Source organism: Capricornis sumatraensis, chromosome 7 (assembly GCF_032405125.1).
Source record: "Capricornis sumatraensis isolate serow.1 chromosome 7, serow.2, whole genome shotgun sequence".
NCBI lineage: Eukaryota > Metazoa > Chordata > Mammalia > Artiodactyla > Bovidae > Capricornis > Capricornis sumatraensis.
In genome coordinates this window covers 59,591,020-59,602,856 of record NC_091075.1, presented here as the reverse complement: position 1 = coordinate 59,602,856, position 11,837 = coordinate 59,591,020, and the positions used below count along the sequence as shown (strand labels likewise).

General features: G+C 39.3%; 1 protein-coding gene across 1 annotated transcript in view; it reads right to left on the bottom strand.

The window, feature by feature from the left end:
- Positions 1 to 1,452: 1,452 nt before the first annotated feature.
- Positions 1,453 to 11,837, bottom strand: part of PGM2 (phosphoglucomutase 2) — a 37,395-nt gene continuing 27,010 nt past the window's right edge. The window contains exons 13-14 of the mRNA XM_068975145.1: positions 7,808 to 7,941; positions 1,453 to 3,091 (exon numbers count right to left, since the gene is read on the bottom strand). Of these exons, the coding sequence (XP_068831246.1) occupies positions 2,989 to 3,091; positions 7,808 to 7,941 (237 nt within the window). The 3' untranslated portion in view covers positions 1,453 to 2,988. The remainder of the gene's footprint in view (positions 3,092 to 7,807; positions 7,942 to 11,837) is intronic.

Below are 11,837 nucleotides of genomic sequence, written 5' to 3'. Positions count from 1 at the left end.
GATGCCATCCTCTCAAAATCTCTTTAAAGTAGCACACATGCATTTGCTTCATTACTTAAGTATTTCTTTTTAAAACCATGTTTCCAGTGTGAACAAATAATAATACTTTCCTTTAATCGCATGATGATAGAATTAAATCAATGAGACAAATTAATGAGAGGTAATGACAATGTTTCTTATGGGAGAGAAGAATAAAGGTCTCTTGATTTCAGAAACACCACGAAGAAAAAAACCCAAACAGTTGGCCTGCATTTCCTCCTACAAGTCAGACTATCGGACTTCACTTGGGATTTGTTCTTTCCAGGCACCAAGAGAAGATGGACTGCCATCCCTACATCAAATTGTACTGTCTTCCCCAAGCACGCTCAGGCAGAGGGGGCTGCTACACAGTGCTCAGCCCCCATTTCTGCCTTCCACCCCTGCAGAGCACGCAGGTGTTTCCCGACATCTGCATGTCACCCAGTTCTACCTTTCTCATACCTGATTTCAGCACCCCTACCCTTGCTCCAGGCTATAAGTTTAGGCGGGATAGGAACCTCAGGCTGCCTGTCTCTGTGGTACAAAATGTTTTCCCCCATCTCAGATGTTAGGTCTTTCAAGAGGGCTAGTTAAGCATTCTTCCAAAGAGAACTGCTGATGATTTATTGCTGATGGTGCCCTTAATGGATTTTTATATAAAGACCTGCAACATGAAATGACCTCAGAGACCATTTAGTAAAATCTCTTTATTTTAAAAATGACAAAATTATCACCCCAAGTCCATAGTTTACATTAGTATTCACTTTTGGTTTTGTACATTCTATGGATTAGGACAAATGTATGTATAATGACATGTATTCACTATTACAGTATCAATACAGAAAATTTTTTTTACTGCCATAAAAATCCTCTGTGCTCTGCCTACTATTTCTCACTCCTTCACTGATCTTTTTCTTGTTTCCACAGTTCAGATAATAATGATGCATCAATTTAGGTTCACTGATGGTAACAAATGTACCACTCTGGTGGGGGGTGTTGAGAATGGGGGAGGCTGGCATGCATCAGGGCAAGGTGGGTATGAGACATCTCTGTATCTTCCTCTCAATTTTTTCTGTGAACCTAGAACTGCCCTAAAAAAAATAACAAAGTAGTACAAAATAACAAAATAGAGACTTTGGGAGGCTAAGTGACCTGACCAAGGTCACAGAGCTGGTTCCCAGTGGACCAGACTAGAATGCAGGGGCCTTATGTTGCAAGTTTTATGCACCGCACATTGCTACCCTGCATCTCATAACACCAAGAAAAAGTCAAGAGATACTTGGAATTAGAGGAGGATCTCCTCTAGTTCCAACTGAATCGCTCACTCATTGCTCATGGGGAGAACTGGGGCAGGTACTGAAATTTACATCTGGGTTCTGTTTTAACCCCCCACCCCCACCCCAACCACACACACCCCAGCGCCTCCACACTTCTGCTCTTGCTGTGCTCTGCCTGGAAGACTTCCTTCTCTATCTTCAGCTGCTACTTGCTCCTGAAGGTGAAGCCTCCTCTGGGCAGAATGAATTCCTTTCTCACAATTCTCAACTCTGAGTATTCTGCAAATAACTCAGTCATAGAATGTGTCAATATTGTACTCAATGGTTACTTATTAGCCCTCTAATTAGACCCTGAGCTCCCTTAAGCAGGACTAATCTTAAATTACCTTCACATTTCCAGAGACAAGCTCTGTGATGGAGTACCATTTATGTACTCAGATCTAATATTTCTTTTTTCCGGAGTACAGTTTAAGACTAGAAAACATTATCAAACAAAAATAAATATTGCTTCTACAATGAAGCAGCTAATAGAATATATGGAATATTGTACGTTTAAGAGTGCTGGTAGGGGACAAACTATGTTATTGTGAGGATATACAGATATTCTTTCCTTCACATTAGAAACATGATTGACAACAGAACTATAATTTTTCATTGTTCTGAAACAGCTAATAACCATTTAAGAATTGTAGGCAATCATTTGCTTTAAAAATAAAAGAATCACACAAAATATATAAAGTATATAAAGAACAGTTTGGTCCTTGGTCATGGTACTTGATGGGAGTCATTTTGGAAGGTTATAAGGCCATCAGTGATGAGGAGGCACAGATCAAATAATGAACCTGGAAACGTCTGGTTTTAGATTGTGATCACATAAAAACGAGGCAAAAAAAAAAAACCAAGGTCAGTCATGAAGTTATTGCTTATAATCCTTGCTACTTTAGGACCAAGATTACATTTAAATGTACTAAAGCGAAAAAAAAATATTAAATAATCTACTTTGCAAGTGTCAAATAACCAACTGTTTGATTCAAGATTTTAAAAAAGGAAATGAACACACACCACACAAAGATGGTTAAGCTGTTTTTTTCTACCACCTACATAGTGTATAATGGTGCATAATTAGAAATAAAGTTTTAGATCAAAAAACTTCACCTTTTTAAAATATCTTTTGCTCCATTTTACAGGTTCCTGTGATTTGTATTTTCCCTAAAACACAACATTTGCTGCATTCAGTTATCTCATAAGGACTTGCTAGAAATGCAAATATATACATATATAAAAGTGGCTAGTTTAGATATGACAGCCCAGAATTTAGTAACTGTATAGGCTTTATGGCTATTTCACTTACATATAAAATGAATTTTAGAGGACAAACATATTTGGTATTTATTCTGATGAAAGTTTATTAATCACAACATGTTTTTTGAAGGTTATTTTTAAAGCCTTCATTTTTTAAATTCAGATGATGTCCAGGCTCAGCCTTTTAAAAGGAATGTTGGTTTGTTAGATTGGGCCATCTTTCTTTATTCCCCTTAACATTCAAACATAAAATAAGGAGGAATGCAGGTCTATTAAAAAATAAAATACTTGTAGCAATACTTTAAATTATTTGGCCCTCAAAAACATTGCTTAAGAAATCAAGTTCAGCTTAGTTGTAGGTAAATGTAATTATGCTTGAGGCTGGGATGGTCTACTCTCCTTTTGGCTGGAGGTTATACTTTTGTGGCTGGAAAAAATACTCTTCAATAGCACTAACTAGTTCTTCCAGTTCTTTCTTCAGCTGCTCGGGATCACTGCAAAACAAGGGGGAAAAAAATTTCAGGTCAGTGGATTATTTTGGAGCATGTTTTAAAGACTCCCAATGTCAAGCAACACTGATATTTACTCTTAAGTGAAGAGTTAAATCAGACAGAACTCCAGTTACTTAAGCATGGGAACACATCTGTGGCGTGGATAAAAAGCCCATGAGACAATATTTATTATTTTTCCCAAAGGCTTCCCCAGGGTCTCTACTATAAACAAAACCACACCTTTGCACTTCTCATAAGAATTTTTTTTTTTTTTTTGGCCATGTGAGGCATGTGGGATATTAGTTCCCTGACCAAGGATTGAACCTCTGCCCCCTGCACTGGAAGTGCAGAGTCTTAACCACTGGGCCACCAGGGAAGTCCCATAAGAATTTTCAAAACACACAATCTGTAGCCTAGCGTCCCTAAAAGTTCTGCAGGGTCCACACCTAACCATGCACAGAAAACTTTCGTGACTCCAGTTGCCATTTATTCCCATTGAACTGTTACAAGATATCTCCTGCAAGTCCTTGGTCTTGCGGGACATGAATGTTCCTGATCCTGTCTGTCTTCAAACTATTGGGAGCTTGGCTGAAGCCTCATGTATAAAGCCTTCCCAGGATGGAAGAGATGATGAGCCTCCTGGTGGGCCTGCTGGTCATGCACCAGGAACTCAGACTCCAAATCTTTTTAATTTTACTTTGGGAACAAAAAAGTCACAACTAAAGTATAAACAAAAATCTAGGGAACTAGATCTCTTTAACGAAATCAAGATTTTAAGCACGTGAAAAATACTCATTTATGTGCAAACAATTGGAGGGTTGATTAATAGATAAAACAGACTTATAATTAGACATGTGTCTAATTTATGTGTCAGGCTTATGTATCAGGCTACTAGCTGATGTGAGTTACTGTATTTAAAACCAAGAAGTTCAATAAAAGAAATTTAAATTCCTTAATTCAAACTTTTAATACTTTATACCTGACCATCTTTAACAAAATGGGCAATCTTCGTAATTAGTTAAGATCATCCTTGCATTGCAACAGTTAACCAGTACAACTAAAACAATCCATTTTATTACAGACAGTAATTCTGGCTCTATTACTTACTAGCTCTGTGCCCTTGGGTGAGTGACTTAACCTTTCAAAGGCCCAGATTCCTCACTTGTAAAACTGAAATAAAAGACTCCTCTCAAGAGAGTTGTTGTATAGATTGAGATAAATTATATAAAGCAATTAGCACAACCTGGCCCAAAAACCTCAATAAATGTAGCTATCATTATAATTATTTTTATCCCCATTGGTAACATACAAAGTAATTATGCTTCATAAATACATATGAATTACACGTCTTTTTTTCCTTCTCCAAAAATGTGCTTTGAGGAAAATAACAGTTCTCAGGAAGGCACACTGACTAATAATTACTGCATTTTTTTTAAAACAATATCCATTAAACTAAAACTTATCAATGAATTTAATTTACTATGTATCTCCTGCTGGTTTGGTTTATCTGTTAGAACCCTGCTTGACATAATTATTACCTAATTTTTGAGACAGTAAGAGAGGTTCTTTGTTCTTAGGAGATGAGTATTAAAGTCTGCAACTTATTTTCAAATGGCTGAGAAAACTATGAGAGCAAATATCGCCAAACATTAGCGACTGCTGAGCCTAGGTTGGGGTAGGCAAACTATGGTTTTTGGCCTGTTTGAGTAGTTTTATCGGAAACAGCCACGACCACTCTTTTATGTCTGTGGGTGCTTTCCATCCACAACAGTAGAGCTGCACGGTTGTAACAAGGATTGTGTGGTCTGTAAACCCTAAAATAGTTACTCTTTGGCTCTTCACAGAAAGTTTGCCAACCCCTAGTCTATATGAGGAGTATGTGCTTATTCACTACACTATTCTGCATTTCTATAGGTTTGAAATTTTTCAAAATAAAAAGTTGGACAAAACTAAAGACATCAAGGGAATTCACTGGTGGTCCAGTGGTTTAGGACTCTGTGCTTTGACTGGCGAGGGTACAGATTCAAACCCTGGTCATGGAACTAAGATCTCACAAGTCATGTGGCATGGCCAAACCCCCCCCACCCCCTGCCTTAAAAACAATAATAATAAAAAAAAAAAACAAAGACATCAACCCCAACAAAAAATTTTAAAAATAGTACTTGTATTTGAAAAAAGATTTTCAATTCTAAAGAGTTAGTGGGTTGTGGAATTCTACAAATGAATAGAATTCATGATGTAAAATATATTGATAATATTTAGCATTATCAGAAAATAAGGAAACCTTAGCCATGGCTTTATGGCTGTTGTGATAGGTATGTTGATGCCTTGCTTGAGTCTAGACATCGTATCTATGGACTAATGTCCCAGTTTCCTGATCCTGTCTGTCTTCAAACTATTGCGAGCTTGGCTGAAGCCTCGTGTGTAAGGCTTTCCCAGGATAGAAGAGATGGGGAGCCTCCTAGTGGGCCTGCTGGTCACTTACCAAGAATTCAGACCCTCTGTTTATCTTTTTAATTTTACTTTGGGAACAAAAAGGTCACAACTAAAGCATAAACAAAAATCTAGGGAACTAGATGTCTTTATTGAAATCAAGATTTTAAGCATGTGGAAAATACTCATTTATGTGCAAACAACTGGAGGGTTGTTAATAGATTAAACAGACTTATAATTAGACATTTCTCAATGACGATAATAAAACGGCAAACTTTCAAAGTATCTTCAGCAATTTGGAAACTAATATTTGAATTTAAATCCACTCAATAAGCCATGTGAAAAATGTAAATACCACAGACCCTTGAGTAGTAAGTTGTATTGTTATTATAAACTTTTTTTTAATTACATGTATTTTCACAGGATAATGAAAAAGATAAATATATAGAAAAAATACCATCTTTTTGTTTTTTAAATTTTTTGTCCATGCTGCATGGCATGTGGGATCTTAGCTACCCAACCAGGGATCAAACTTGAACCTCCTGCAGCAGAAGCGCAGTTTTAACTGTAGGATCGCCAGGGAAATTCCCTGAATATACATCTTTAAATTGGACTCAATGTTCAGTTGTTTTCAAAACAGTGAGTCACAGAAATATGGAAACACTAAGTAAGAATGAGAAACGAGAATTATTCAGAAGATTCAAGGCTCATTTGGATGCAGCTTGCTATTTCCTTTATGATAAACTCCCCGACAGGTGAATATTCTGAGTTCTTGTACTCAAGGTTTATAGTTTTGTTTTACTATTTCTTGCTTTGCTGTCAGCACTCACTTCTCCCTGATTAAGGAAAGTCCAACTGCAACAAATCTTCCCCAGCCCCTCTAACCTGCATTTAATCTGTCATTGGCTGGCTAATTTAGGATGCTCAGAAAATTTCCTTTGCTCTTATTTCCATATAGTGGAAATTTGGTTCACAAGCCAGAAAAACCCTCTGATCAATGCTCTGGGGTGTATGTGCCATTACCACCTAGACAGACTTATGCTGTCCACTACAGCAGCCACTAGTAACACGTGGCTATGGTGCACTTGCAATGTGGCTGGTGCAAATGCGGAACTGAACTGAAATTTCAAATTGCATATGTGGCTCGTATTTTATTTCTGTTGGATAGCACTGACTTCATTCACTTTAAAAAAAACTTTCCTGATTTTGAACTGTATTCTGAATAGAGAAGTGAAAGCTAAGCGACTGTTAAATGTGTAATATTACATTTACATGTGCTAGCTACATGCACCATGGCTGATACAGTTCCAAATGTTACAGGCGTTGGAAACTGAGTGACTCAAACCCTTTCAGTTCAGTCGCTCAGTTGTCTCCAATCTTTGCGACCCCATGGATTGCAGCACGCCAGGCTTCCCTGTCCATCACCAATTCCCCGAGCTTACTCAAACTCATGTCTGTCAAGTAGGTGATGCCATCCAACCATCTCATCCTCTGTCAACCCCTCTCCTCCTGCTTTCAATTTTTCCCAGCATCAGGATCTTTTCCAGTTAGTCAGTTCTTTGCAGCAGGTGGCCAAAGTATTGGAGTTTCAGCTTCAGCATCAGTCCTTCCAATGAATATTCAGGACTGATTTCCTTTAGGATTGACTGGTTTGATCTCTTTGCAGTCCAGGGGACTCTCAAGAGTCTTTTCCAACAAACAGTGCAAAGGCATCAATTCTTTGGCACTCAGCTTTCTTTATAGTCCAAACCTTTTACAAGGTCACAAAACATGACCTTGAAGCTACTAGACCATCAGCTCTTTGGTGGTGAGGACACTGTCTGCTGTGGCTCTTTATCTGCCCCAAAACCCAGCATGATTTACACACAATGGATGCTCAAAGATATCTGTTGAATGGATTTGTAATTGACTGGATGGATTTCATTAATTTCATTAATTTAATCCCCATTAATTCATTAATGGATTTTAATTCATTTGTACCAGGGACATGGAGAAAAAGTCACTGGTGCCAGCCTCAAATAAAAAGTACTAGAAAAAGGAAATTTTATTAATATTACTGAAATTAAGAAGTTTTCCCATATAGGGAAATTTTAGAAGGAAATAAATAGGAAGAAAGCACTCCTGTTCCTCGACACTTCAAAAGCTATTAAAATCATCATATTGCTGCAGGTTCTGAAACAACATTCTTACTAAACTACATACTAGACAGATGAGCTATTTTACTTAGTGTCTGCAGAGCATTTAGGAAGTTTAAAGAATAAACACTACAGCTGCTGCCGTCCATACCTATTTCCAGGGGGGGCGCACAGTTCCAAATAGTACTTGATTTTGGGCTCTGTCCCACTGGTCCGCATGGTGGCCACACCTCCATTAGCAAAGCTAAAGGTGATCATCTGGCTGCTTTTACTAGTCGGGAGAATCTAGGAATTAATTGTCATGTTATAAATTTATTAGTAAGTAGCAACGTAAGTTGTTTTTTACCTAACTAATATTTTTCCTCAAATAAGCAAGAAAGTAAATGCAAAAAAAAGAAGAACACATTTGAGGAAGTCAGAAAATATACTAGGTATAAATGAAATAAATAATAATAAGGCAATTTGTGAAAATAAAGTAACTTTGTATACTACTTTTTACCTCTATGGTTTTATTAAAGCTACTGAAAGTTTTTCTAAAATTGAAACACACCCTTTCACAAGAAATTGCTTTAAACCGATTAATAATACATTACAAAACCCCACAAAACAATGAAATAGGCTTATTTCACTTTCAAAAGCTTCTGGTATATGTATCATGGCTGACTGCTCTTCAAACTCTACTAACGTGACCGAAGTATTAAAATAAAAAAGCACACAAGGGCAAAGCGGCAGTAGCTGTTGAGGGGTTTGCCAACCAATCGTGGCAGTCAGAAACCAGATGAAGAGGTGGAAGGGACCTGCTGGAACACAGGACAATGACCAGGGGGCGCCTACAACAGAGGGGCAGACAAGAACTGAGTCAGGACCCTCTGCAGAGCAAAGCTCACTAACCGGGGCACCAGGTACTGCAAAGGGCAGGCATGAGGCAAGGGCAGACAGAAGGAGCATCTGAAAGGAGCTATTGGATCCTCCCAGATCCTCAACTTCTGCCCATGTGGTCAACAAACCACCTCACCAGGAGATGGCTTAAATCTCTGGTATAACTGAAACAGAAGAGCTTAGAAGTTGGGGACACTGGGCATCATGGAAGGCAGAGCATGGAGAAAACAGAGTAACTCAGAGTCCCCACAGTGAACACTAGCACCTCTCCTCCCATGTCCCATGGACCTCTCCAACACTTCCAGGGACTCAGCATCCCAGCTTATTACCCTTAGGCAGGAGACTAGGGTGACAGCGAGGCGTCCCCAGAAGACTTTGAAGGAAATAGACAATTCATAGGAAGAAAGATCTATATTAAAAAAAAAAGCTGCAATTAATATCCTTAATAGAGATAAGATATAATATACACGAAACAAGATATTACTTTTAATAGAGGAAAAAGAGCTGCAATGTTCAAAGAAGCAGACATTTAATGTTGAGGTAATCTCTCCAAAAAGTAGGAAAGGAAGACACAGATAGACAACGGGAAGAGAGAAACGTGGAAAGCAGAACATCACTCCAGGAGGGTCAGCGTCTAAGAACTTGTCAAGAAGGACTTGTCAAGAAGGGGAGAACAGAAAATTCAAGGGAAAAGGTTATTTGGAAAACAACCATCCAGCCCCCTTCTTTGAAAAAAGTCAAGAGTTTCTCAGGACAGAAAGACATGACTCCACAGGCCAACAAAGACCAACCAAGTGTCCAGAAAAATGAAAGAAAGGAGGCCCATACTAAAAGCTTATCACTGGAATTCTGAACCCAAGGTTTAGTGGAATATTCCTAATACTTTCCACAGAGAAAAAAAAATTGCACAGAAAGGACTGAATGGGTATGGCATCCTTATCCCTGGATGCAGCACACAGCAGGTTCCAACTATTCCCTGAATAAATGAATGATGGATGCTCCACAGCTTGACAAACATGGAGCAATGCTTTCAAAACTGTGAGTCAATAAAGTGTGTGGGTAGAGCAAGACATTTTCAGACCTAAACACCTCTAAAAATTTACCTCTATTTACTTCTTCTTAGGAAGATACTAGAAAATGTGATTTAGGAAGCTAATTATAAAAAGGGGTCCAGGAGCAAGGGACATAACCCCAGAGAGTAGTGAAGAGCATCCCCAGGATGACAGCTGGGCATTCAACCCAGAGAGCAGTCGGCCCTCCCCAGAGAAAGGGGCCAGGAAGGAGGCCTTTGGAAACAAGATGGAACCAACAGAAGCAGGGAATCATTGGACTAGGTAGAAAACCCTGCTGCTGCTGCTGCTGCTAAGTCGCTTCAGTCGTGTCCGACTCTGTGCGACCCCATAGACAGCAGCCCGCCAGGCTCCCCCATTCCTGGGATTCTCCAGGCAAGAATACCAGAGTGGGTTGCCATTTCCTTCTCCAATGCATGAAAGTGAAAAGTGAAAGTGAAGTCTCTCAGTCGTGTCTGACTTAGTGACCCCATGGACTGCAGCCCACCAGGCTCCTCCGTCCATGGGATTTTCCAGGCAAGAGTACTGGAGTGGGGTGCCATTGCCTTCTCCGAGAAAACCCTACTGAAAGCTATTTGAAGGATGTGGGAAGAACTGGTGAGGAATACATAGAAATCCATGCAAATAAAAGAACAAAGCAGTTATTAATTACAGAAAAAAATAATCCTTTATACAATGTAAGGGGAACCTAAGCAAAGTACACAACTTAGCTAAGCAGAAAACAATAGTTACTAGCCATCATAATACAAGCTTGGAATCTGATGTTGCCAAAACCTGTGGTACAACTGTACTGCAAGGACAGGGGAGAAGAGTTGTGAATGCTGCAACTCTAAGAACTAAATCCCTATTTCCATCATGTTGTTAAGTCGCTTTAGTAGTGTCCAACTCTTTGCGACCCTATGGACTATAGCTTGCCAGGCTCTTCTGTCCATGCGATTTTCCAGGCAAGAATACTGGAGTGGGTTGCCATTTCCTCCTCCAATCTCCATCATAGAAAATTAATAAAGCCTAACACCGATAAGTCAAAGCATCACCACATGAGCATGTTATTTAGAACCATGAGAAACAACTATGAGGGAAGGCGGTTTTCTTGACACATGGCAATGAAATGGTAGGAGGTGGAACCGTCAAGTTTCTTCATAACCCTTTAATACTATTTGCCTTTTAAAAACATATTGTGTGCAAATGTAAATTAAAAAATATAAAAAGGAGAATATGAAAGCAAATGTCCAGCATCTCATAAGGATATTCCTACTCTTCTTCCCCTACCCACTTGCCATAGATAGCAATACTATCTTCTGCCATATTTGTGCCTTCTTTTGACTCCAGTCGGGGATCCACATGGTAGGAAGAATTTGAACTCATGTGCTATAGCTAACAACTCTCATATGAATGAATGATTAGTGTTAGTTGCTCAGTCATGTGCAACTCTGTGCAACCCCATGGACTATAGCCCGCCACATTCCTCTGTCCATGGAATTCTCCAAGCAAGTATACTGGAGTGGGTAGCCATTCCTTTCTCCAGGGCATCTTCCTGACCCAGGGATTGAACATGGGTATCCCACACTGCAGGTGGATTCTTTACCATCTGAGCCACCAGGGAAGCCCCAACAACTCCAATAAAGTCAGAGAATAGGGCAAAACTAAGGAGGAAGCTAACAGTAGTTCTCAAGGCTGGACGAGTAACATCAGCATCAGCAGGGCACTTATTAGAAAGGCAAATAAGGGGTGGGCTGCAGCACTCAGTTTTAACCTGGCCACCAGGTGATTCTGATGTTTTTTCAAGATCAACTGCTGAAAGAGAGGAAAAGCCGGATTTGCAATCAGAAGACCCAGATTCTACCCAGAGCATCACCAATTAGCTTCTAACCACAGGCAGGGCTTACACTCCCGAGTATAGTCATCCCTCAGCACCCATGGAGGGTGCCAGGAGCCCCTGCAGATACTAAAATCCACGGATGCTTAAGTCCATTATATACACTAGTGTAGTAAGTTGGCCCTCGGTGTTTATGATGTGCCTAAGATACCGAGAGCCGACTGTATCGATTTCCTGCTGTGTTCAAAGATGGCATGGGCTGAGAATCCCTGTAGTTTTAGCTCATGTTTTAAAATTATCTCTATATTTTAATAGCTTATTCATAGTAATGCCTAAAATCAGCTTCAATTAATTATATGATTAAATAGGTTGAACTATTCAAAGCATAGTGAAAAAGTAAATAGAAAAGACTTTAA